This window comes from Pseudophryne corroboree, chromosome 8, assembly GCF_028390025.1.
Source record: "Pseudophryne corroboree isolate aPseCor3 chromosome 8, aPseCor3.hap2, whole genome shotgun sequence".
In the NCBI taxonomy this organism is placed as follows: Eukaryota; Metazoa; Chordata; class Amphibia; order Anura; family Myobatrachidae; genus Pseudophryne; species Pseudophryne corroboree.
In genome coordinates this window covers 299,754,688-299,782,415 of record NC_086451.1, presented here as the reverse complement: position 1 = coordinate 299,782,415, position 27,728 = coordinate 299,754,688, and the positions used below count along the sequence as shown (strand labels likewise).

The following is a 27,728-nucleotide window of genomic DNA, read 5'->3' as shown; positions in this document are numbered from 1 at the left end:
ACATTGTTATCAGCATTTTGTGATGACGGACTACACTGCTCACATGACATGGAGCCAGATGATGGCTTACAATAAAAGTCTGCCCTAATGCATGCGAGAGGAGACACAGAAGAGAGGACCCAAGCGCACCCAACGCTGTACAGCCCCAGTGAGGCTGTCAGAGTGTGTGTGTATATATATATATATATATATATATATATATATATATATATATATATCTCTATCTCTCTCTATATATATCTCTATCTCTCTCTATATATATATATATATATATATAAAAATAACAGTGATACTGTCTGTAAACTGTGCACCAATAGTGGCTCTCCCCCTCTACACCCGGTACCAGTGATCCTGTGATCGTGTGGAGGAGCTGTGCGAGGCTGCTGCTTATGCAGAGGAAGGCGCCTAAATGCCGCTCAGCCCACTCTGATGTAGCTCCGCCCCCCCCCGTAATGGCGCAGGAGCTACTAATAATGTTTATACTGGCTATGTCTCCCACACCATTTGTAGCTTCACATAAATGTTTGGTACAATAACGACAGCCAGTCTCACGCAAGGGCTCCCATGCCCCTCACCCGCGCCTCTGCCGCAATGGTTTGTACTGACCACCAACGATCACCTTCAGGCTTTATTAGGGGTGTGCGCCATGCTGTGGCTGCTAAGGCGCAGTGCCCCGCTGAACAAACATCCCCCTGCAGCGGGGAAGTGGCTCTGCACCTCACGAGGCTGGTGACCGCCCCCCCCCCCCCCCCCCCCCCCCCCCAACTCCCACGGCGCAGGTATGCTGTTGCCCAAACAACATACCGAAAGAAATAAAAGTGTGCATCCTCTCCTATGGGCACTTTTTAAAAAAAAAATACCTATGGGAGGGGGCATAGAGGGGAGGAGCCAGCACACCCAGTTGAAGAAATTTAAAGTGCACTGGCTCCTTTGGACCAGTCTATACCCCATCGTACTAATCTGTCCCCAATATCCCATATGGATGCTAGAGAAACAATGCTTACTATCTTAATTGAAAGTCACTTGGAGTGCCGCCTTTATGGATCTTTACACTGTATTTACCATTATCTGGCAGGATCATGGCTTGAAGATGGCGGAGCCGAACAGGTTCAGGCTGCAGTAAGAGGACGTTGGGCATTCCCCGTGGAATCTGCAAGTGCCAGTGGGGGTCTTTGCTGGAATGGGAAGACGGGCGTCAGAGGAGAGAGACATTAGCCAGGTATGTCAGGAGGGAGCATGTGAGGAAGCCGATGTGGCTACAAGGGCCTTTTCAGTGCGCTCCATCCTCCTGCAGCAAGGGAAAGTTGGTGCCAGTTCGAGACACAAAGACCATTGCAAGCTCCGGCCACAGGGCACTTCTCGGAACCAACATACCCCATCATATTAAGTATACCCCAGTATCCCTTATGAATGCCAGAGAAAAACCTGGTAATGGAGGAGAGCAACTGCTAATCGACCATTTGCTACCAAACACTGGAAAATGGACAAAACCTGTCCGTCATTTAACCAATTTATATAAACGACAGGTTTTGTCCAATTTCCAGTGTTTGGGAGCAAATGGTCAATTGTCAGTTGCTCTCATCCATTACCAGGTTTTCATTCCAACCACAGATTATCTGCCAGATAATTGTATAGTGTATGCCCAGCTTTACTGACACATTCCACAGGTCCACAGGTAGCCTGGAAAAGATGAACTGGTAGTAGCTCTCAAACGGTTGTATTTAGAAATATATCTTATTTTAGTAGTTTTAAATGCAGCTAGCAAAAAGAACAAATATGATTTTCACCTTCTTACCACATTTTCAGTAGCATAAACTGAAACATATATAAGCATCTTAACCTCCTGAACCCTTAAAATCTGTTGTGGTTTGTGTCACAGGTGCTTTAAATTACATATTCGAAGAGAAGTGTTTAATCACCCCTAACAAATTCATTAATTTGAGATGCACAGAGGATAGATCACAGAAGCCCTTTAAAATGGCTCCAGTAGTTTTTAAAAAACGGACAGCAGTATATAGAACAGTAATGGAAATCCATATTTGAGAAGACCTGGTCACGCAGAGGGATTTAGACATTTGTAACAAGTTGGGAGTTTGAGAAGCACTACAACTTTCCAGCTGCAGCAAAATCATTACAAGAAATAGACAGGAGCCCTTCTCGAGCTAGCACCCATGTACCACTCACTACCCAGTAAATAAAACTACATTTAGTAAAGTAGACTAGGAAAAGCGGATTCGGTATGATCTCCCGATGGACAGGATGCCGGTGTTCAGAATCCAGACAGCTGCATCCCAACCATCAAGATCATGACATCCCCCCGGTAAAGACCCTAACCCTTCCCTACCCTAACCCACCCTTGTAGGTGAATAAAACCTAATCCTCCCCAGTGGTGCCTAACTCCAACACCTCCCGGTGGTGCCTAACCCTAACCAACCCTTTCCCGCTGCCTAACCCTCCCTGCTTGGTGCCTAAATCTAACCTCCCCTTCTTAGTGCCTAACCCACCCTCCCTGGTACCTAACCATAACCTTCCGCCCGTTGCACCCTAACCCCCTTATTAGTGCCTAAACCTAACCTCCCCCACCCCATGGCGGGGCGCGAAGGCGTCTCGCTATAACTACGATTGGGATTCTGTCTGTTAGTACTTTGAAGATGGGATTCAGAGCTCCGTTGGGATTTATACGCCTGGCTTATGCAGTTGTTTGGGATTCCTGTGTCTTTATTTCGACCGCCGGGATCCCATCCATCAGCATATTAACTGCATCCGGGAAAAGGATAGTGTAATACAATGCTGCGTGTCCTTCAAAAGGAGCAAAGGACTTGGAGTGTCCACATGGGTCTTTCAAAATCCTAGTTATACAGTATCAAGTATTAAGGATTTATTTAATAAAGGTAAATTTTCATCTAATTTTACCGATTTCAAACCAAAGTCTCTCCGAAACGATGTTGGGATTTAGCATGCTGAAACATACACATTTACTGACAGATGATTTTTATATTAATTTTTAAATGTTAGTAAATGTGTGTTTTAGCCCTTAAGTACAACATCGATTTAGTTAAATTTTAATCACTAAAACAGTAGATCTTCAGTACATATACCCCTTAGCATGATCTAATGGCAGCAATACCTCTAGTTAGATCAACATTTCATTCCAACCTGAATCTTCTCTAGCTGACTTTTGTCTATTGCAAGATTCATGCTACTGCTTGTACATACTGTATATCCATCAAAATATTGGCGACCAATAAAATAGTTAATGATACCACAAGTTCTACTTAAAATGTTTTTTGGTCACCTACCTTACTGTCCAGCTTCTTCATGGTCACCAAGTCCAAGGATTTCAGGGAGTGGCCCGTAGGAGCTATGAAATAGAGGCACGCATGGATACGAGAGTCATGGTAATTATGTAGAACTCGTTTTATCTTGAGTTCTTCCTGTAGGTATGACTCAAACTGGGAGTCAATGAATTCAATGATGGGCTTGTAGCTTAAAAGGAAAAAAAAAAAAAAACATAAAAATTAGATTTTAAATCTACTGGTAAATCTTTTTCTCCTAGTCCGTAGAGGATGCTGGGGACTCCGTAAGGACCATGGGGATAGACGGGCTCCGCAGGAGACACGGGCACTAAAAAAGAACTTTAGGTATGGGTGTGCACTGGCTCCTCCCTCTATGCCCCTCCTCCAGACCTCAGTTAGAGAAATGGTGCCTAGAGGAGATGGACAATATGAGGAAAGGATTTTGTTAATCTAAGGGCAAGATTCATGCCAGCCCACACCATCCACACCGTATAACCTGGGATATACGAACCAGTTAACAGTATGAAACAACACAGCATCAGTCCGAGACTGACCAAAACTGTAACATAACCCTTATGTAAGCAAAAACTATATACAAGCCTTGCAGAATTTAGTCCGCACTGTGACGGGCGCCCAGCATCCTCTACGGACTAGGAGAAAAAGATTTACCGGTAGGTTTAAAATCTTATTTTCTCTAACGTCCTAGAGGATGCTGGAGACTCCGTAAGGACCATGGGGACTATACCAAAGCTCCCAAACGGGCGGGAGAGTTCGGATGACTCTGCAGCACCGATTGAGCAAACATGAGGTCCTCCTCAGCCAGGGTATCAAACTTGTAGAACTTTGCAAAGGTGTTTGAACCCGACCAAGTAGCAGCTCGGCACAGCTGTAATGCCGAGACCCCTCGGGCAGCCGCCCGAGAAGAGCCCACCTTCCTAGTGAAATGGGCCTTTATCGATTTTGGTAACGGCAATCCTGCCGCAGAATGAGCCTGCTGAATCGTGTTACAGATCCAGCGAGCAATAGTCTGCTTTGAAGCAGAAGCGCCAACCTTGTCAGCTGCATACAGGACAGTGCCTCTGTTTTTCTGACCTGAGCCGTTCTGGCCACGTAAATTTTCAAAGCCCTGACCACATCAAGGGACTCGGAACCCTCCAAGTCTCGCGTAGCCACAGGCACCACAATAGGTTGGTTCATATGAAAAGATGAAACCACCTTGGGCAAGAATTGACGAGTCCGCAATTCTGCTCTATTCACATGGAAAACCAGATAGGGGCTTTTGTGAGACAAAGCCGCCAACTCCGACACATGCCTAGCCGATGCCAAGGATAACAACATGACCACTGACCACTTTCCAAGTGAGATATTTTAATTCCACAGTTTTAAGTGGTTCAAACCAGTGAGACTTAAGGAACCGCAACACCACGTTAAGGTCCCAGGGTGCCACTGGAGGTACAAAAGGAGGCTGAATATGCAGCATCCCTTCACAAAAGTCTGTACTTCTGGGAGAGAAGCCAATTCCTTCTGAAAGAAGATGGATAGGGCCGAAATCTGAACCTTAATGGAGCCTAATTTTAGGCCCAAATTGACTCCAGTCTGTAGGAAGTGAAGGAAACGGCCCAGATGGAATTCTTCCGGAGGAGCATTCCTGGACTCACACCAAGAAACATACTTCCGCCATATACGGTGATAATGTTTAGCTGTCACGTCCTTCCTAGCCTTTATCAGAGTAGGAATGACCTCATCCAGAATGCCCTTCTCCGCTAGGATCCGGCGTTCAACCGCCATGCCGTCAAACGCAGACGCGGTAAGTCTTGGAACAGACAGGGCCCCTGTTGTAACAGGTCCTGTCTTAGGAGGAAGAGGCCACGGATCTTCTGTGAGCATTTCCTGCAGATCCGGATACCAGGCCCTTCGCGGCCAATCTGGAACAGTGAGAATTGTCTGTACTCTTCTTATGATTCTCAATACTTTGGGGATGAGAGGAAGAGGAGGAAACACATAGACCGACTGGAACACCCACGGTGTCACCAGGGCGTCCACGGCCACCGCCTGGGGTCTCTTGACCTGGCGCAATACCCGTCGTTTCTTGTTGAGGCGGGACGCCATCATGTCCATCTGGGGCAGTCCCCACTGACTTGCAATCTGTGCGAAGGCTTCCTGATGAAGTCCCCACTCTCCTGGATGTAGATCGTGTCTGCTGAGGAAGTCTGCTTCCCAGTTGTCCACTCCCGGAATGAACACTGCTGTCAGTGCGCTTACATGATTTTCCGCCCAGCGAAGAATCCTGCTGGCTTCCGCCATTGCTACTCTGCTCTTTGTTCCGCCTTGGTGGTTTACATGAGCCACTGCGGTGATGTTGTCTGACTGAATCAGAACTGGTAGGTCGCAAAGCAAATTCTCCGCTTGACGAAGGGCGTTGTATATGGCCCTCAATTCCAGGACGTTGATGTGAAGACAAGCCTCCTGGCTTGACCAGAGACCTTGGAAGTTTCTTCCCTGTGTGACTGCTCCCCAACCTCGGAGGCTCGCGTCCGTGGTTACCAGAATCCAGTCCTGAATGCCGAATCTGTGACCCTCCAGAAGGTGAGCACTCTGCAGCCACCACAGGAGAGATACCCTGGCCCTGGGGGACAGGGTGATCATCTGATGAATTTGTAGATGTGACCCGGACCACTTGTCCAGTAGGTCCCATTGGAAAGTCCTCGCATGGAACCTGCCGAAGGGAATGGCCTCGTAAGACGCCACCATCTTTCCCAGGACTCGAGTGCAGTGATGCACGGACACCCTTTTTGGCTTCAATAGGTCCCTGACCAGTGTCATGAGTTCCTGGGCCTTTTCTATCGGAAGATAAACCCTTTTCTGGTCCGTATCCAGAATCATGCCTAAGAATGGCAAACGAGTCGTAGGAACAAACTGTGACTTCGGGATATTGAGAATCCAACCGTGTTTTTGTAACACATTCAGCGAGAGTGATACGCTGCTCAGCAACTGCTCTCGTGATCTCGCTTTTATCAGGAGATCGTCCAAGTACGGGATAATTGTGACACCCTGCTTGCGCAGGAGCACCATCATTTCCGCCATTACCTTGGTGAAAATCCTCGGGGCTGTGGAAAGCCCAAACGGCAACATCTGAAATTGGTAATGACAATCCTGTACCGCAAATCTCAGGTATGCCTGATGAGGTGGATATATGGGAACATGAAGGTATGCATTCTTTATGTCCAGGGACACCATATAATCCCCCCCCTTCCAGGCTGGCGATGACCGCTCTGAGCGATTCCATCTCGAACTTGAACCTTTTTAAGTATAGGTTTAAGGATTTTACATTTAAAATGGGTCTGACCGAACAGTCTGGTTTCGGGACTACAAACAGGGTTGAGTAATACCCCATCCCTTGTTGAAGCAGGGGAACTTTGACCACCACTTGTTGAAGACACAATTTTTGAATTGCATTTAAAACGATCTCCCTCTCTGGGGGAGAAGCTGGTAGGGCCGATTCGAAAAAGCGGCGAGGAGGCACCTCTTCGAATTCCAGCTTGTAACCCTGAGAAACAATTTCTATTGCCCAGGGATCCACCTGTGAGTGAACCCAGATGTGGCTGAAAAGTCGAAGACGTGCCCCCACTGGGGCGGACTCCCTCAGCGGAGCCCCAGCGTCATGCGGTGGATTTTGTAGAGGCCAGGGAGGACTTCTGCTCCTAGGAACTAGTAGTGGTTGGCAGCTTTTTCCCCCTGCCCTTACCTCTGGCAAGAAAGGACGATCTCCATACTCTCTTGTTTTTATGCGACCGAAAGGACTGCATCTGATAATGTGGCGCTTTCTTAGGCTGTGAGGAAACATAAGGCAAAAAAGTTGATTTACCTGCCGTGGCCGTGGAAGCTAGGTCCGAGAGACCTTCCCCAAACAATTCCTCACCCTTGTAAGTTAAAACCTCCATATGCCTCTTCGAGTCGGCATCACTCGTCCATTGTCGGGTCCATAGGACTCGTCTAGCAGAAATCGCCATAGCGTCGACTCTAGAAACCGGTAGGCCAATGTCTCTTTGAGCATCTCTCATATATAAGACGGCATCTTTAATATTACCCAGGGTCAATAAAACGGTATCCTTATCTAGGGTATCCATTTCTGCCGATAAGGTATCTGTCCATGCTGCTACAGCGCTACAAACCCAAGCAGACGCTATCGCCAGTCTGAGTAAGGTACCAGAATGTGTATAAATAGACTTCAAGGTAGTCTCCTGCTTGCGATCAGTAGGATCCCTGAGGGTTGGCGTATCCTGAGATGGCAGCGCTACCTTTTTGGATAAACGTGTCAATGCTTTGTCCACCCTTGGGGAGGATTCCCACCGTATCCTGTCCTTAGTTGGGAAAGGATACGCCATAAGAATCCTTTTGGGAATCTGCAGTTTCTTGTCTGGAGATTCCCAAGCCTTTTTAAATTATTCGTTCAGCTCATGAGATGGGGGAAAGGTTAACTCAGGTTTCTTTTCCTTAAACATGTGTACCCTCGTGTCAGGGACAGAGGGGTCATCTGTGATATACAACACATCCTTTATTGCAATAATCATATTGAATACTTTTAGCCAATTTTGGCTGTAACTTTGCATCATCGCAGTCGACACTGGAGTCAGAATCCGTGTCGGTATTACTGTCTACCATTTGGGATAGTGGGCGCTTTTGAGACCCGGAAGGTCCCTGCGAAATAGTGGCAGGCAGGGCTTGACTCCCTGTACACTCCCTGGACTCCGCTTTGTCCAACCTTATGTGCAATAAATTCACATTAGCACTTAAAACATTCCACATATCCAACCAGTCAGGTGTCGGTGTTGCCGACGGAGATACCACACTCATTTGCTCCACCTCCTCCCTAGGAGAGCCTTCTACCTCAGACATGCCGACACACGCGTACCGACACACCACACACTCAGGGAATTCTCTTATCTGAAGACAGTTCCCCCACAAGGCTCTTTGGAGAGACAGAGAGAGAGTATGCCAGCACACACCCAGCGCCAATGACCCAGGGAAAAACAAATATCTTTACCCAGATAGCGCTATTATTATTATTACACTGCGCCAAATTATGTGCCCCCCCCCCTCTTTCAAACCCTCTGTCACCGTGTTCAGCAGGGGAGAGTCCGGGGAGCTTCCTCTCAGCGGTGTGCTGTGGAGAAAATGGCGCTGGTGAGTGCTGAGGATCAAGCTCCGCCCCCTCAGCGGCAGGCTTTGGTCCCGCTTAAAATCTTTCAAAACTGGCGGGGGATCTCATATATAGTATAGAGTATATATATATATATATATATATATATATATATATATATATATATATTATATATATATATATATATATATATATATATACACACACACATATACATACATATATACACATATACATACATATATACACACACACACACACATACAGTAATGCATACAGGGTCTTTTTTTCACCTAATTCGTTTGATACAAGTCTCTGAGTGCCGCCCATAGGAAAGGAGATATTTCAGCCAGATCGGAGGTTTATTTGCTGCCCAGGGCGCTCCCCCTGCGCCCTGCACCCTTACAGTGCCTGCCGTGTGTGCGTTGTGTGGGAGCAATGGCGCGCAGCGTTACCTCAGTGAAGATCCGAAGTCTTCTGCTGCCTCTGAAGTCTTCTATCTTCACATACTCACCCGGCTTCTATCTTCTGGCTCTGAGGAGGACGGCGGCGCGGCTCCGGGACGAACGGCGAGGGGGAGACCTGCGTTCAGACTCCCTCTGGAGCTAATGGTGTCTAAGAAGCAGAGCCTAGCATTTAAGTAGGTCTGCTTCTCTCCCCTCAGTCCTACGATGCAGGGAGCCTGTTGCCAGCAGGCTCCCTGAAAATAAAAAACCTAACTAAAATACTTTCTTTCAGGAAACTCCGGAGAGCTCCCTGTAATGCACCCAGTCTCCTCTGGGCACAGTATCAGACTGAGGTCTGGAGGAGGGGCATAGAGGGAGGAGCCAGTGCACACCCATACCTAAAGTTCTTTTTTAGTGCTCATGTCTCCTGCGGAGCCCGTCTATCCCCATGGTCCTTACGGAGTCCCCAGCATCCTCTAGGACGTAAGAGAAAAGCTATTAAGAAACCGTATAAAACTGCCACAGACATACAAATACAAAATTGTGTCACTGAAAACAGAAAAACGCTTGTGTTATAAATTAGCTTATAAATGGCAACTGTCCAAAAATATAAAGTAATGCAAGCTATACATCTATGGATAATACAGCGTGTTAAAAATTCCTGATCACTTTTTTGGGGGGTTGTAATCGGCAAATCAAGGATTTCCAACATGCTGGATTTCCCCGATCCACCAACTCAGGCATCAGGAGAACAAGGAATTACCTGTATACCTGACTGACATATGGGCCCCTTAAGCTACAGTACAATCAATTCTGGCTCATGAGGGACAATGTTTCTCTTCCAACTGCTTGCACATTTATTTTGTTTTTATAATGTACCAGAATTAGTTCAGATAACTAAATAAAACCCTGTCCTACAAGTTACTTTGTATATATCACGAATTAGTTTTTATATGAAGCCTGAAAAGTCAGTGACTTTTCACATTACCAACCTGCAAGCACTATAAAAGTATGCAATGTGCTGCAATGAATCCACTAAACCAGCAATTTTAACATGACCGTAAAAATCATAATAGCTATGACTGCTTGTTACAGTCCAGTTAAACCCACCTATCTTCTTTATTAATTTGATCTCCGAACCCTGCAGAGCTGACAATGGTCATTTTCAGACGTACGTTACTCTCAGTCAAATCATACGTGCTCGATTTCAGCTGAACGCCAGGTTGAGAATGAGATATTTGTTCCCCTTCAAATTTTGTATTAAATAATGTATCCATAAGAGTTGATTTTCCAAGACCTGTCTCACCTAAAAAAGGAGCCATAAAGAAACTTCATATGCAATTTTTACTGTTACAAAGGCTTTAGGTAGGTGTGCAATAACACCGTTTTGAATACATGTATTAAAAAGAAAGAAAAAAAAAAAAAAAAAGTCAGCTAACCAGACAAAAATAATAATAATAATGACCGTGCTTTAAAGGCATTGTACATTAAATATCACAGTATTCGCACTCTGAAAAACAAGAGCAATAACAAAAGAATATGCAGGAGGATGCATTTTCCTTTCTTATTTAAGAATTGTTTATAGAACAAATAATGACCGAAAAGTACTCTCTGTGGGACACTCAACCTTCTAATCTGTAAAATATACCTTTTAATGGCATATATTAAAAAAACAAAGACCAAGGGATGGTTGTTTAAAAGCGAGATTTATGGTAAGAACTTACCGTTGTTAAATCTTTCTGCGAGGTACACTGGGCTCCACAAGGAATTACATCGGGTGTAGAGTAGGATCTTGATCCGAGGCACCAACAGGCTCAAAGCTTTGACCTTCTTCCCAAAATGCATAGCGCCGCCTCCTATATCACTCCGCCTCCGTGCACAGGAGCTCAGTTTCGTTAACCAGCCCAATGCAGTAGCAGGTACCAGAGACAACAATCGCACGTAGCCAATTACACCAACACTCGCCACAGGAGAGGGTGTCAGCGGCTATGCCAATACCAATAACCGCCCCTCCCCCCTACTCCCACAGTGCAGGTATACTATTGCCAAGACAGTATACCGAAAACCGAGATTTATGGTAAGAACTTACCGTTGTTAAATCTTTCTGCGAGGTACACTGGGCTCCACAAGGCGCCCACCCTGACGCACTTAAGCTTTTTTGGGTTGGTATTGGCATAGCTGCTAAGTGCGTCAGGGTGGGCGCCTTGTGGAGCCCAGTGTACCTCGCAGAAAGAGATTTAACAAAGGTAAGTTCTTACCATAAATCTCGTTTTCTGCTGCGGAGTACACTGGGCTCCACAAGGAATTACATTGGGGATGTCCCAAAGCAGTTCCTCACGGGAGGGGATGCACTGTAGCGGGCACAAGAACCCGGCGTCCAAAGGAAGCATCCTGGGAAGCGGCGGTATCGAAGGCATAGAACCTTATAAACGTGTTCCCTGAGGACCACGTTGTCGCCTTGCACAATTGTTCAAGGGGTGCACCACTGTGGGCCGCCCAAGAAGGTCCAACCGACCGAGTAGAATGGGCTTTAATGGTAGCAGGAACTGGACGACCAGCCTGTACATAAGCATGTGCAATCACCATTCTAATCTATCTGGCCAGGGTCTGCTTGGAAGCAGGCCAGCCACGTTTGTGAAAACCAAACAATATAAAAAGAGAATCAGATTTCCTTATGGAGGAAGTTCTCTTCACATAGATACGGAGAGCCCGTACCACATCCAAAGACCATTGTTTGGGAGACCACTCAGGAAAACTAAAGGCCGGAACCACAATCTCCTGGTTAAGGTGGAAAGAAGACACCACCTTAGGTACATAAACCTGGCCGCGTTCTAAGAACCGCCCGGTCACGGTGAAAAATCAAATAGGGAGACTTGCAGGATAAGGCACCCAAGTCTGAGACCCTTCTAGCTGAAGCAATAGCCAGCAAGAATAGGACCTTAAGAGAAAGCCACTTAAGGTCAGCAGAGGCAAGAGGCTCAAACGGAGACACTTGCAAGGCCTCCAAAACCACCGACAAGTCCCAAGGGGCCACAGGCAGCACATAAGGAGGCTGAATCTTCAACACACCCTGAGTGAACATATGGACATCAGGCAGGGTGGAAATCTTTCTCTGAAACCAAACCGACAAGGCAGAAATGTGAACCTTGAAAGAGGCCAGACGCAGGCTTAAGTCCATGCTCTGTTGTAGGAAGGCCAACAGTTTGGCCGTGCAAAACTTGAAAACGTCAGGATTGTGAGACGCACACCAAGTCAAGTAAGCATTCCAGACGCTAATGGTAAATCCGAGCAGAAGCCGGCTTATGGGTCTTCAACATAGTTTGAACGACCGCCTCAGAAAAACCCTCAAGAGCCATGCCGTCAAAGCCAGACGGGCCAAGTCCTGGTAAACACAAGGGCCCTGAACGAGGAGGTCTGGTCGTTGTGGAAGTAAAAGGGGACATCTAAACGAGAGACCCTGTAGATCGGAGAACCAGTGCCATCTGGGCCACGATGGAGCTAGCAGAAGCAGGTTTCCTCCTTCTTGCTTGAACTTCCGTATTACTCTGGGCAGGAGTGACACCGGAGGGAACACGTATGGCAGCCGAAAGTTCTATGGGATTGATAGAGCATCCACGAACGCAGCTTGAGGATCCCTTGTCCTTGCTCCGAAGACCGGAACCTTGTGATTGTGTCGAGACGCCATCAGGTCCACATCTGGGAGGCTCCACTTGTCCACGAGAAGTTGAAACACCTCTGGATGTAGGCTCCATTCTCCGGCGTGCACGTCCTGACGACGGAGATAGTCCGCCTCCCAGTTTAGAACAACCGGAATGAACACTGCGGATATGGCCGGCAGATGGCGTTCTGCCCCCTGAAGAATCCTTGATACTTTCCTCATTGTCATGCGGCTTCGAGTGCCGCCCTGATGATTTAGGTATGCCACCGTGGTGGCGTTGTCCGATTGCACCTGAATAGGTCTGTTCTGTATGAGATGCTGGGCCAGTGTCAACGCATTGAACACTGCCCACAGTTCCAAAATATTTATCGGGAGTAGAGACTCCTCCTTGGTCCACCAACCCTGAAGACAGTGTTGTTCCAACACCGCGCCCCAACCCCTCAGACTGGCATCCGTTGTCAGGAGGACCCAGTCGGATATCCAGAACGGACGGCCCCTGCTCAATTGATGGTCCTGCAGCCACCAGCTCAGTGACAGGCGGACCTCCGGAGATGATGAGATCATGTGAGATCTTATCCAGTGAGACAGGCCATCCCACTTGGTCAGAATTAACTTCTGCAGAGAGCGAGAGTGGAACTGAGCATACTCCACCATGTCGAAAAACGACACCATGAGACCTAGCACTTGCATTGCTGAATGTATCGACACTTGTGGACGATAGGAAGAATCGAATCCTGTCCTGAAGCTTCAGGACCTTCTCCTGAGACAGGAACAACCGTTGGCTGTGAGTGTCCAATAACGCTCCCAGATGTAACATGCTCCGAGCAGGAACCAGGGAGGATTTCTTCCAGTTGATCAGCCACCCGTGGGCTGTCATGCACTGGACCGTCAGATTGAGATGACACAGGAGGAGAAGTTCTGGGGAATTTGCCAGGATCAACAAATCGTCCAAGTACGGTAGGATCCTGACCCCTTGACGGCGGAGTGTAGCCGTCATGACCGCCATTACTTTGGTGAAAACTCGGGGAGCCGTTGTTAAACCAAATGGTAACGCCCGAAATTGGTAATAAAGGTTGCCCACCGCAAACTGCAGGTACTGTTGATGAGAAACCGCAATAGGAAAATGCAGGTAGGCATCCTGTGTGTCCAGGGAGACCATATAGTCCCCAGGCTCCATGGCCCGAACAATAGAGCGCAGAGTTTCCATACGAAACTTGGAGACCCGCACATGCTTGTTCAACGACTTCAGATTGAGAATGGGCCACAAGGACCCGTTCGGTCTCGGGACTAGAAACAGCGTGGAATAGTACCCCTTGCCTCTCTGAGCCAAAGGCACCTGTACCACCACTCCTGTGACCAGGAGGGAATGTACCACTGAGTGCAACGTGTTTGCTTTTGCCGGATCCAGAGGCACATCTGTCAGGCAAAACCACTGCGGGGGATGATTCTTGAAGGGTATGGCGTAACCTCGAGCGACGACTTCCCTCGCCCAGGCATCTGAACTGGTCTTCAACCATTCCTGGGCAAAACCTATAAGTCGGCCCCCCACCTTGGGATCCCCGCCCCGTCATGCGGCAGGCTTGTTAGTTTTGGAAGCTGGCTGACAGGCGGCCCAAGCACGCTTTGGTCTGGGCTTGGCAGGTCTGGAAGCACGGGCTTGCTTTGGTTGCGCCTGACCTTTTGCTTTACCTGGAGTACAAAGGAAAGTACTTTTAGCCTTCTGTGCAGAAGGAGCCGTACTAGGCAGGCAGGCTGTTTTAGCAGTAGCCAGGTCAGCCACAATCTTATCGAGATTTTCTCCAAAGAGAATGTCTCCTTTGAAAGAAAGCACCTCCAGGGTTTTCTTAGAATCCAAATCCACCGACTAGGATCTCAACCAAAGGATATGTCTGGCCAAGACGGACGCAGTAGCAGCCTTGGCCGCGAGCACCCCGGCATCGGAGGCCGCCTCCTTAAGGTACAGAGAAGCCGTGGCAATATATGAGAGACATTGTCGAGCATGCTCAGATACGTCAGCAGACAGTTCCGCCTCGAGTTCCTGAGCCCACGCCTCATGTATTGGCCAATTTATGCCAAGAACATCAGATGTAAAGCAGAACAGAATATGCTGTGCTATATAAGAAACTGTAAATAAATAAATATGTATACTTAAATGTATTATGATTCTAATGGTTGTATGGTGCACTTGCTCTCTTGTTCCTATATTGTCTACACAGAGTTCAGAGGACACACAATTTACTCTACATCTGATCCTATCATCAGATCTGATCATGCTGAAGATTAAATTTATGTGGTTTATGGCTATCACTTGTAATTTCCCATTTAACCAGGTGCAGTCTGTTAATTAGAATATTGCTGATGCAGCAAAGCAGTATATTACTCTTAGAAGACCGATGTTTAAGATTTTTATTTGACATGATTTATACTTTTCGCTGAACACAAGAAGCACCTAAAACATTTATGAGAAAATAAGAATTTACTTACCGATAATTCTATTTCTCGTAGTCCGTAGTGGATGCTGGGGACTCCGTCAGGACCATGGGGAATAGCGGCTCCGCAGGAGACAGGGCACAAAAGTAAAAGCTTTAGGATCAGGTGGTGTGCACTGGCTCCTCCCCCTATGACCCTCCTCCAAGCCTCAGTTAGGATACTGTGCCCGGACGAGCGTACACAATAAGGAAGGATTTTGAATCCCGGGTAAGACTCATACCAGCCACACCAATCACACTGTACAACCTGTGATCTGAACCCAGTTAACAGCATGATAACAGCGGAGCATCTGAAAAGATGGCTCACAACAATAATAACCCGATTTTTGTAACAATAACTATGTAGAAGTATTGCAGACAATCCGCACTTGGGATGGGCGCCCAGCATCCACTACGGACTACGAGAAATAGAATTATCGGTAAGTAAATTCTTATTTTCTCTGACGTCCTAAGTGGATGCTGGGGACTCCGTCAGGACCATGGGGATTATACCAAAGCTCCCAAACGGGCGGGAGAGTGCGGATGACTCTGCAGCACCGAATGAGAGAACTCCAGGTCCTCCTCAGTCAGGGTGTGCCCCTGACCAAGTATCAGCTCGGCAAAGTTGTAAAGCCGAGACCCCTCGGGCAGCCGCCCAAGATGAGCCCACCTTCCTTGTGGAATGGGCATTTACATATTTTGGCTGTGGCAGGCCTGCCACAGAATGTGCAAGCTGAATTGTACTACACATCCAACTAGCAATCGTCTGCTTAGAAGCAAGAGCACCCAGTTTGTTGGGTGCATACAGGATAACAGCAAGTCAGTTTTCCTGACTCCAGCCGTCCTGGAAACTATATTTTCAGGGCCCTGACAACATCTAGCAACTTGGAGTCCTCCAAGTCCCTAGTAGCCGCAGGTAACACAATAAGCTGGTTCGGGTGAAACACTGACACCACCTTAGGGAGAAACTGGGGATGAGTCCGCAGCTCTGCCCTGTCCGAATGGACAATCAGATATGGGCTTTTTTGAGACAAACGCCGCCAATTCTGACACTCGCCTGGCCGAGGCCAGGGCCAACAGCATGGTCACTTTCCCTGTGAGATATTTCAAATCCACAGATTTGAGCGGTTTAAACCAATGTGATTTTAGGAATCCCAGAACTACGTTGAGATCCCACAGTGCCACTGGAGGCACAAAAGGGGGTTGTATATGCAGTACTCCCTTGACAAACTTCTGGACTTCAGGAACTGAAGCCAATTCTTTCTGGAAGAAAATCGACAGGGCCGAAATTTGAACCTTAATGGACCCCAATTTGAGGCCCATAGACACTCCTGTTTGCAGGAAATGCAGGAAACGACCGAGTTGAAATTTCTTCATGGGGCCTTCCTGGCCTCACACCACGCAACATATTTTCGCCACATGTGGTGATAATGTTGTGCGGTCACCTCCTTCCTGGCTTTGACCAGGGTAGGAATGACCTCTTCCGGAATGCCTTTTTCCCTTAGGATCCGGCGTTCAACCGCCATGCCGTCAAACGCAGCCGTGGTAAGTCTTGGAACAGACATGGTACTTGCTGAAGCAAGTCCCTTCTTAGCGGCAGAGGCCATGAGTCCTCTGTGAGCATCTCTTGAAGTTCCGGGTACCAAGTCCTTCTTGGCCAATCCGGAGCCACGAGTATAGTTCTTACTCCTCTACGTCTTATAATTCTCAATACCTTGGGTATGAGAAGCAGAGGAGGGAAGACATACACCGACTGGTACACCCACGGTGTTACCAGAACGTCCACAGCTATTGCCTGAGGGTCTTTTGACCTGGCGCAATACTTGTCCAGTTTTTTGTTCAGGCGGGACGCCATCATGTCCACCTTTGGTCTTTTCCAACGGTTCACAATCATGTGGAAGACTTCCCGATGAAGTCCCCACTCTCCCGGGTGGAGGTTGTGCCTGCTGAGGAAGTCTGCTTCCCAGTTGTCCACTCCCGGAATGAACACTGCTGACAGTGCTATCACATGATTTTCCGCCCAGCGAAAAATCCTTGCAGTTTCTGCCATTGCCCTCCTGCTTCTTGTGCCGCCCTGTCTGTTTACGTGGGCGACTGCCGTGATGTTGTCCCACTGGATCAATACCGGCTGACCTTGAAGCAGAGGTCTTGCTAAGCTTAGAGCATTGTAAATTGCCCTTAGCTCCAGTATATTTATGTGGAGAAAAATCTCCAGACTTGATCACACTCCCTGGAAATTTTTTCCCTGTGTGACTGCTCCCCAGCCTCTCAGGCTGGCCTCCGTGGTCACCAGCATCCAATCCTGAATGCCGAATCTGGGGCCCTCTAGAAGATGAGCACTCTGTAACCACCACAGGAGAGACACCCTTGTCCTTGGAGATAGGGTTATCCGCTGATGCATCTGAAAATGCGATCCGGACCATTTGTCCAGCAGATCCCACTGAAAAGTTCTTGCGTGGAATCTGCCGAATGGAATCGCTTCGTAATAAGCCACCATTTTTCCCAGGACTCTTGTGCAATGATGCACTGACACTTTTCCTGGTTTTAGGAGGTTCCTGACTAGCTCGGATAACTCCCTGGCTTTCTCCTCCGGGAGAAACACCTTTTTCTGGACTGTGTCCAGAACCATCCCTAGGAACAGCAGACGTGTCGTCGGAAACGGCTGCGATTTTGGATATTTAGAATCCACCCGTGCTGTCGTAGAACTACTTGAGATAGTGCTACTCCGACTTCCAACTGTTCTCTGGACCTTGCCCTTATCAGGAGATCGTCCAAGTAAGGGATAATTAAGACGCCTTTTCTTTGAAGAAGAATCATCATTTCGGCCATTACTTTGGTAAAGACCCGGGGTGCCGTGGACAATCCAAAAACGGCAGCGTCTGAAACTGATAGTGACAGTTCCGTACCACGAACCTGAGGTACCCTTGGTGAGAAGGGCAATTTGGGACATGGAGGTAAGCATCCTTGATGTCCAGGGACACCATATAGTCCCCTTCTTCCTGGTTCGCTATCACTGCTCTGAGTGACTCCATCTTGATTTGAACCTTTGTATGTAAGTGTTCAAAGATTTCCCATTTAGAATAGGTCTCACCGAGCCGTCTGGCTTCAGTACCACAATATAGTGTGGAATAATACCCCTTTCCTTGTTGTAGGAGGGGTACTTTGATTATCACCTGCTGGGAATACAGCTTGTGAATTGTTTCCAATACTGCCTCCCTGTCGGAGGAAGACGTTGGTAAAGCAGACATCAGGAGCCTGCGAGGGGGAGACGTCTCGAATCTCCAGTCTGTACCCCTGGGATACTACTTGTAGGATCCAGGGGTCCACTTGCGAGTGAGCCCACTACGCGCTGAAACTCTTGAGACGACCCCCCACCGCACTTGAGTCCGCTTGTACGGCCCCAGCGTCATGCTGAGGACTTGGCAGAAGCTGTGGAGGGCTTCTGTTCCTGGGAATGGGCTGCCTGCTGCAGTCTTCTTCCCTTTCCTCTATCCCTGGGCAGATATGACTGGCCTTTTGCCCGCTTGCCCTTATGGGGACGAAAGGACTGAGGCTGAAAAGACGGTGTCTTTTTCTGCTGAGATGTGATTTGGGGTAAAAAAGGTGGATTTTCCAGCTGTTGCCGAGGCCACCAGGTCCGATGGACCGACCCCAAATAACTCCTCCCCTTTATACGGCAATACTTCCATGTGCCGTTTGGAATCTGCATCACCTGACCACTGTCGTGTCCATAAACATCTTCTGGCAGATATGGACATCGCACTTACTCTTGATGCCAGAGTGCAAATATCCCTCTGTGCATCTCGCATATATAGAAATGCATCCTTTAAATGCTCTATAGTCAATAAAATACTGTCCCTGTCAAGGGTATCAATATTTTCAGTCAGGGAATCCGACCAAGCCACCCCAGCGCTGCACATCCAGGCTGAGGCGATCGCTGGTCGCAGTATAACACCAGTATGTGTGTATATACCTTTTTAGGATATTTTCCAGCCTCTCAGCTGGCTCCTTGAGGGCGGCCCTATCTGGAGACGGTACCGCCACTTGTTTTGATAAGCGTGTGAGCGCCTTATCCACCCTAAAGGGTGTTTCCCAACGCGCCCTAACTTCTGGCGGGAAAGGGTATACCGCCAATAATTTTCTATCGGGGGAAACCCACGCATCATCACACACTTCATTTAATTTATCTGATTCAGGAAAAACTACAGGTAGTTTTTTCACACCCCACATAATACCCTTCTTGTGGTACTTGTAGTATCAGAAATATGTAACACCTCCTTCATTGCCCTTAACATGTAACGTGTGGCCCTAAAGGAAAATACGTTTGTTTCTTCACCGTCGACACTGGAGTCAGTGTCCGTGTCTGTGTCTGTGTCGACCGACTGAGGTAAATGAGCGTTTTACAGCCCCTGACGGTGTTTGAGACGCCTGGACAGGTACTAATTTGTTTGCCGGCCGTCTCATGTCGTCAACCGACCTTGCAGCGTGTTGACATTATCACGTAATTCCTTAAATAAGCCATCCATTCCGGTGTCGACTCCCTAGAGAGTGACATCACCATTTCAGGCAATTGCTCCGCCTCCTCACCAACATCGTCCTCATACATGTCGACACACACGTACCGACACACAGCACACACACAGGGAATGCTCTGATAGAGGACAGGACCCCACTAGCCCTTTGGGGAGACAGAGGGAGAGTTTGCCAGCACACACCAAAAACGCTATAATTATACAGGGACAACCTTTATATAAGTGTTTTTCCCTTATAGCATTTTAATATATATATATATATATATATATATATATATACACATATCGCCAAATAAGTGCCCCCCCTCTCTGTTTTAACCCTGTTTCTGTAGTGCAGTGCAGGGGAGAGCCTGGGAGCCTTCCCACCAGCATTTCTGTGAGGGAAAATGGCGCTGTGTGCTGAGGAGAATAGGCCCCGCCCCCTTTTCGGCGGGCTTCTTCTCCCGTTTTTCTGAGACCTGGCAGGGGTTAAATACATCCATATAGCCCCCAGGGGCTATATGTGATGTATTTTTAGCCAGAATAAGGTACGAACCCCAGGGTGAGACCTGTGTTCCGACTCCCTCTGGAGCTAATGGTGTCCAGTAGCCTAAGAAGCCAATCCATCCTGCACGCAGGTGAGTTCACTTCTCTCCCCTAAGTCCCTCGTAGCAGTGAGCCTGTTGCCAGCAGGACTCACTGAAAATAAAAAACCTAACAAACTTTTACTCTAAGCAGCTCTTTAGGAGAGCCACCTAGATTGCACCCTTCTCGGCCGGGCACAAAAATCTAACTGAGGCTTGGAGGAGGGTCATAGGGGGAGGAGCCAGTGCACACCACCTGATCCTAAAGCTTTTACTTTTGTGCCCTGTCTCCTGCGGAGCCGCTATTCCCCATGGTCCTGACGGAGTCCCCAGCATCCACTTAGGACGTCAGAGAAATCAGATTTATGCGCTAAGGATGTGTTTGCCATACTCCGATGTAAATGTCATTGTTAATGCAGATGAATAGTGTAGTATATAAGCAGTCTTGTTGCTGGCATACAAAACAATTAGCAATCATACGTTCATTCCTTTATTAGGGGATGGAAAAAACATTTCCTCTCATCAGTAAAGGAACGGAATATACACCATATGTAAATCAGATTAGGAACAGTAGAATATACTGGAACTTGAACATACCAAAATAACCAAACTATATTTAGTAATTTTACTTCCCCTAGGTATAATAGCAGCTTGCAAAGTAGAACAGACATGTTCAGCTTTGTGGAAGATTTGTAGGCTGTGGTTTTAAACACACAAGAAATTCCCCTTGAAGAGAGAAAAGGACCAAGGGATGTTTATATGAATGAGTGCTGCCCTATTGATTGATTTGTTAAGGTAAAAATCAAATAACATTACGTGAAATATTGTAGAATGCTAATTTTTTGTTACCAAGAAACATTAGCTGTATTTTGAAAAGATAAGGAGAGTCTTATTTTATATTATCCTGATCCTGTATATAATGTATTACCATCAGGGCCAGCTCTACCACTAGGCAGCTGCCCAAGGGCGCTGGCCCCTGAGGGCAACACTGAATTAATCAACCAAAAAAATAAAGGCTGTATCAGAGACATCCTTTATATTTACACTATGCTGGCAGCTGCAACGAACAGTTCCTCAGCGCTTCCTCCGTGCCAACATGTGTAACATCAAGTCATGTGAAAGCACATAGGAGGCAGATGTAAAAATGGCTTTTGAGGGGCACCACCATGGCCACCCTTAATAGCCCTGATGCACCTCATCCAGGCTCTCCAGCAACAAGCAGCACCTGACTACATGTCTGTACCAAGCAGCGTCACTGTAATGCTGCTGCCCCCGTAATAGGAACTCTGCCAATGTCGACGGAAACAAAAAAAAAACTAAAACTTTTTTAAGAAGCCGAAGCTACAGAGAAAGTGATACCACTTTCGCTATAGCTTCGGCTTCTTAAACACTAATCTATTAACAGTATAGTTTTTCACTGGTATGCTGCCCTGGGCTGTCTGTCTTATGCTGATTTTTTTGGGGTGCCACGCCCTGCAACTAGATATAGCGCTAGGAACCCCCAATATATATACAGAAAGGCCTTGACGCTGCTTGGGGGCTTACACATATGTCTGCGCAGATATATATAACCGAGATCTCTGAATTCTAAGATATTGTATGGGATTTAAATCTGGTTACTGCTATCATTCAGGGTGCTGGGGAAAACAATGTTTTTTTTTTCTTGCTTAGAAATAGACGTTATGGTAAGAACTTACCGTTGATAACGTGATTTCTCTTATGTCCACAGGTATCCACAGGATAACATTGGGATATTGTCGAGCGACAGCTAAAATGGCACCAACACGGTCACGAGCTTTCTGGCCTCCCAGGATGCATTGGGGCCTCCACTATATAGTCCCGCCCACTGACTCAGTCAGATCAGTTCTTTCCACAGCGATTTTAGGCAGGAACATTAGGTAGAGACCTGTACAGGCGATAAGAACACACATGCACACCCTTCCATACAAGAAGGAAGAGGTTTTTAGTGTTTGTCTAGATCCTCAAATCAGATGCGTCAGGGTGGGATCCCTGTGGATACCTGTGGACATAAGAGAAATCACGTTATCAACGGTAAGTTCTTACCATAACGTCTATTTCTCTGGCTGGGTCCACAGGATTATCCACAGGATAACATTGGGATTCCCAAAGCCATTTTAGTGGTGGGGACGCTACTGATTGCACAGGAGGACCTTTCGCCCGAAGTCTGCGTCATGAGAGGCAAAAGTATCCAAGGCATAATGTCTGATGAATGTGTTTATGGAAGACCATGTGGCTGCCCTACATATCTGTTCTGCTGATGCACCCTGTTGTGCTGCCCAAGAAGGACCTACCTTACGTGTAGAGTGTGCATAGACATTAGCCGGAATAGGGAGATCTGCATGAGAATAAGCTTCTGATATTACCATTCGGAGCCGTCTCGCCAGCGTCTGTTTACTAGCAGGCCAACCTCTCCTATGGAATCCGTAGAGGATGAAGAGGGAATCTATTTTCCTGATGGCACTAGTACGATCTATGTAGATTTCTAAAGCCCGGACCACGTCCAGTGACTCTTCTCCCGCAGATAGTCCCGATACCTGAAAAGCTGGGACTACAATCTCTTCATTCAGGTGAAACTTTGACACCACCTTTGGAAGATAACTAGATCTCGTTCTGAGAACTGCTCTGTCTGGAAAAAAACTTAGGAAAGGAGACTTACATGATAATGCTCCTAAATCTGACACTCTTCTGGCTGACGCCATTGCCAGTAAAAAAAGAACTTTAACCGTTAACCACTTAAGATCCGCTCTCTCAAGTGGTTCAAACAAAGGACCCTGGAGAAATTTAAGAACTAAATTCAAATCCCAGGGAGCTGCAGGAGGAACAAATGGAGGTTGAATATGTACTACTCCTTAGAAAAATGTACGTACATCCTGTAGGTCAGCAATCTTCTGCTGAAACCATACAGTCAACGCTGAGACTTGCACCCTCAAGGAAGCAACCTTCAACCCTTTATCCAATCCTGCCTGCAGGAAATCCAAAATTCTAGCTACTTTAAAAGATCTCGGATTGTAATTTTTTCCAGAACACCAATGAATATAGGCTTGCCATATTCTATGATATACACGGGCCGAAGAAGGCTTTCTTGCTCTAAGCATGGTTTGGATTACCTGCTTTGAAAATCCTTTAGCCTCTAAGATAGAGGTTTCAACAGCCACGCCGTCAAAGACAGGCGATCCAGATGACTGTGACAACAAGGACCCTGCATTAACAGATCTGGACGTTGAGGGAGCAGTATCGGTGCTTCCATAGACTCACTGTCTCCCCATGCTCCGGCCACAGCCTGGTAACGTCTGCTGGACCTGCTAGAACATCCGACACAGACGCCCGTCGAGACAGCACTGTACCGCGAAGGTAAGCGTTGTTGCGACCCGGTGGGGAGTTGTTAGAGCGACTCTGTCTAATATGCGTTTAAAACGCTGTTAAGAGAAGTCGCTCAAAACCAAAACAGTAAGTCTATAAAAATAAAGTAATGAAAACTTGAGGCTGCTTTCACAGCAGCCCTGTGAACATGCGGCTTCCTGCCGCACCAAGCAAAAAACTGATCTCACTGACTCAGTGGGCGGGACTATATAGTGGAGGCCCCAATGCATCCTGGGAGGCCAGAAAGCTCGTGACCGTGTTGGTGCCATTTTCGCTGTCGCTCGACAATATCCCAATGTTATCCTGTGGATAATCCTGTGGACCCAGCCAGAGAAATACCCCTCCCTTTCAAGCACCTGAATGATATCACTAAGCTAATTGAGCATCCACCACTTTATTTGCTTGCTGTGAGAGGCAGAGAGGAGCTCGCATTAGGAGGAGATGCAGGTCCTGACATGCCAGATGGAGCATTATGGGGTTGCTCCAAGGTGGGTAGCTCTTAGCTTAGATGTATTGTAGCAGGGAGCCATTATCATGTGGCTCCTTGCTGGTTAAACATAGACCCAGATTGGGGTTGTGGAGGTGTGAGATGTGGTGCCCCTGAATTGGCAGAGCTGGATGGCTTTAGTGTGGCATACCCTTACATTAACACTTATCACATACTAATTTCTTTCACAATATTTCTTATTTTAATTACATCTGATTTTTGTATCGCCTTCTCTATAGCTACGGCTTCTTAAACATTAATCTATTACCTTTATAGTTTTTTTCACTGGTATGCTGCCCCGGGCTGTCTGGTTTATGGTGATTTTTTTGGGGTGCCACACCCGGCACCTAGATTAGCGCTAGGGACCCTATATTATTATATATATATATATATATATATATATATATATATATATATATATATATATATATATATATATATATATATATATATATATATATATATATAGAGAGAGAGAGAGAGAGATGGGGGAGAGGCCTTGATGCGGCTTGGGGGCTTACACATACGTCTGCGCAGATATATGTAACAGAGATCTCTGAATTATAAGATATTGTATGGGCTTTAAATCCGGTTACTGCTATCATTCAGGGTGCTGGGGGAAACAAAATGTGTTTTTTTTCTTACATCATCATCAGTGTCAGCCTGCAGGATTTGGGCCAGTGTACGCTTTTGTGGACAAATGGTAGGGGTCCGAGACGCTGGTATGGGCACTGAATCTCTATTCATCAGGTCATCCACAGACTGTCTTAAGTATTGTGTCTCTTTCTCATTTTGGGACAATTTATTTGAAATATTGGAGATAATCCCTTTTAATGAATCCAACCATACTGGTTCAGACCCACTAGCCTGAGAATGTGTACTATCCTGAGTACACTGTAGTGATCCCCTTGAGGAAGAAAAACACTCTGCAGTGCATGAGACACACTCCTTTGACATTGTAAAATGTGAAAGAACACACCCACACAGGAGAAAGGTTAAAAGCACAGTTAACCCACACAGAGCCCCCTAGGGAGACTCAGAGTATGATGGAGCCAGCCACACCGCACCCTTATAGCTAATGCCAAGTTTAGCTGGGTCGCAAATTAAGTACCCTTAGTAGGGCTTTAGTATTCTGATTTTGGTGCTTAACAGTGGGTCAGAGCCCCTGTAAGTGCTGTGCCAGTGTGGGTAGTTGTTTAAAAATGGCTCAGCTCGCCCCTCATAGCGGTGCAGCAATGCTGATCTGAGTCTGGAGACGCAGCCTGCACTCAGAGCTGCACTCCTACCCTTGTGCCGCCATAATAGCCGGCGACCCGCTAACCGGGACGCGGGCATAGTACTCACCACTCTTCTAACTTCTGGCTCTGTTAGGGGTAGCGGCATGCTGCGGGAATGTATGCTCGCCGTGGTGAGGCTTGCAAATGGTTCCCTCAGGAGCTCAGTGTCCTGTCAGCGGGGAACGGGACCATTAACCCTATAGGAGGTTGGGCCGTCCCGTCCCCCTAAGTCCCACGAAGCAGACAGGCTGGTGCCAACCAGCCCTGTCTGAAAACAACAAACAGAAAATAAATGCAGAAAACTCTTCAGGAGCTTCCCTAAGCGTGACCGGCTCCTCCGGGCACATTTTCTAAACTGAGTCTGGTAGGAGGGGCATAGAAGGAGGAGCCAGCGCACACTATTGATTTTTTAAAGTGCCCAAGGTTCCTAATGGACCAGTCTATAACCCATGGCACTAAATGGACCCCAGTATCTTCTAGGATGTAAGAGAAAAAAATAAGATTTTACTGGGGACTCCGTAAGGACCATGGGATAGACGGGCTCCGCAGGAGACATGAGCACTTTAAGAAAGAATTTAGGTTCTGGTGTGCTTTGACTCCTCCCTCTATGCCCCTCCTCCAGACCTCAGCTTGAGAAACTGTGCCCAGAAGAGCTGACAGTACAAGGAAAGGATTTTGGTAATCCAGGACAAGATTCATACCAGCCACACGAATCACACCGTATAACATGTGAAAACAACCAGTTAACAGTATGACAAACGACAGAGCATCAGGTCAAACCCTGATGCAACCATAACATAGCCCTTATTGAAGCAATAACTACGTACAAGCATTTCAGAAGAAGTCCGCACTTGGGACGGGCGCCCAGCATCCACTACGGACTACGAGAAATAGATTTACCGGTAAGTAAAATCTTATTTTCTCTAACGTCCTAGTGGATGCTGGGGACTCCGTAAGGACCATGGGGATTATACCAAAGCTCTCAAACGGGCGGGAGAGTGCGGATGACTCTGCAGCACCGATTGAGCAAACAAGAGGTCCTCCTCAGCAAGGGTATCAAACTTGTAGAACTTTGCAAAAGTGTTTGAACCTGACCAAGTAGCCGCTCGGCAAAGTTGTAATGCCGAGACCCCTCGGGCAGCCGCCCAAGAAGAGCCCACCTTCCTAGTGGAATGGGTCTTAACTGATTTTGGCAGCGGCAATCCAGCCGCAGAATGAGCCTGCTGAATCGTGTTACAGATCCAGCGAGCAATAGTTTGCTTTGAAGCAGGAGCACCAAGCTTGTTGGATGCATACAGGATAAACAACGACTCTGTTTTCCTGACCCTAGCCGTTCTGGCTACATAAACCTTCAAAGCCCTGACCACATCAAGCAGCTCGGAATCCTCCAAGTCAGTAGTAACCACAGGCACCACAATAGGTTGGTTTATATGAAAAGATGAAACCACTTTCGGCAGATATTGTGGACGGGTCCGCAATTCTGCTCTATCCACATGGAAAACCAGATAGTGGCTTTTATGTGACAAAGCCGCCAACTCTGACACACGCCTAGCCGAAGCCAAGGCTAATAGCATGACCACCTTCCACGTGAGATATTTCAACTCCACCATTTTAAGTGGTTCAAACCAGTGGGATTTCAGGAAACTTAACACCACGTTAAGATCCCAAGGTGCCACTGGAGGCACAAAAGGAGGCTGAATATGTAGCACTCCCTTTACAAACGTCTGAACTTCAGGTAGAGAAGCCAACTCCTTTTGAAAGAAAATGGATAGGGCCGAAATCTGGACCTTAATGGAACCCAATTTTAGGCCCAAATTCACTCCGGACTGTAGGAAGTGAAGGAAACGGCCCAGCTGGAATTCCTCCGTAGGAGCATTCCTGCCTCACACCAAGCAACATATTTTTCGCCATATACGGTGATAATGTTGAGCTGTCACGTCCTTCCTAGCCTTTATCAGCGTAGGAATGACCTCATCCGGAATGCCTTTCTCTGCTAGGATCCTGCGTTCAACCGCCAAGCCGTCAAACGCAGCCGCGGTAAGTCTTGGAACAGATAGGGCCCCTGTTTCAACAAGTCCTGTCTTAGAGGAAGAGGCTACGGCTCCTCTGTGAGCATTTCTTGCAGATCTGGATACCAAGTCCTTCGTGGCCAATCTGGAACAATGAGGATTGTTCTCACTCCTCTTTTTCTTATTATCCTCAGCACCTTGGGTATGAGAGAAAGAGGAGGAAATACATAGACCGACTGGAACACCCACGGTGTCACCAGGGCGTCCACAGCTATCGCCTGAGGGTCTCTTGACCTGGCGCAATACCTCTGTAGCTTTTTGTTGAGGCGGGATGCCATCATGTCCACCTTTGGCAGTTCCCACCGACTTGTAATCTGTGCGAAGACTTCCTGATGAAGTCCCCACTCTCCCGGGTGGAGGTCGTGTCTGCTGAGGAAGTCTGCTTCCCAG

General features: G+C 47.3%; 1 protein-coding gene across 4 annotated transcripts in view; it reads right to left on the bottom strand.

Annotated features, from left to right (window-relative positions):
- SEPTIN6 (septin 6) overlaps positions 1 to 27,728 on the bottom strand; it is a 153,115-nt gene that overhangs the window by 85,912 nt on the left and 39,475 nt on the right. For all 4 annotated transcript variants that reach the window (XM_063937339.1, XM_063937337.1, XM_063937340.1 and 1 more), the window contains exons 3-4: positions 10,014 to 10,209; positions 3,300 to 3,486 (exon numbers count right to left, since the gene is read on the bottom strand). In XM_063937339.1, the coding sequence (XP_063793409.1) occupies positions 3,300 to 3,486; positions 10,014 to 10,209 (383 nt within the window). The remainder of the gene's footprint in view (positions 1 to 3,299; positions 3,487 to 10,013; positions 10,210 to 27,728) is intronic.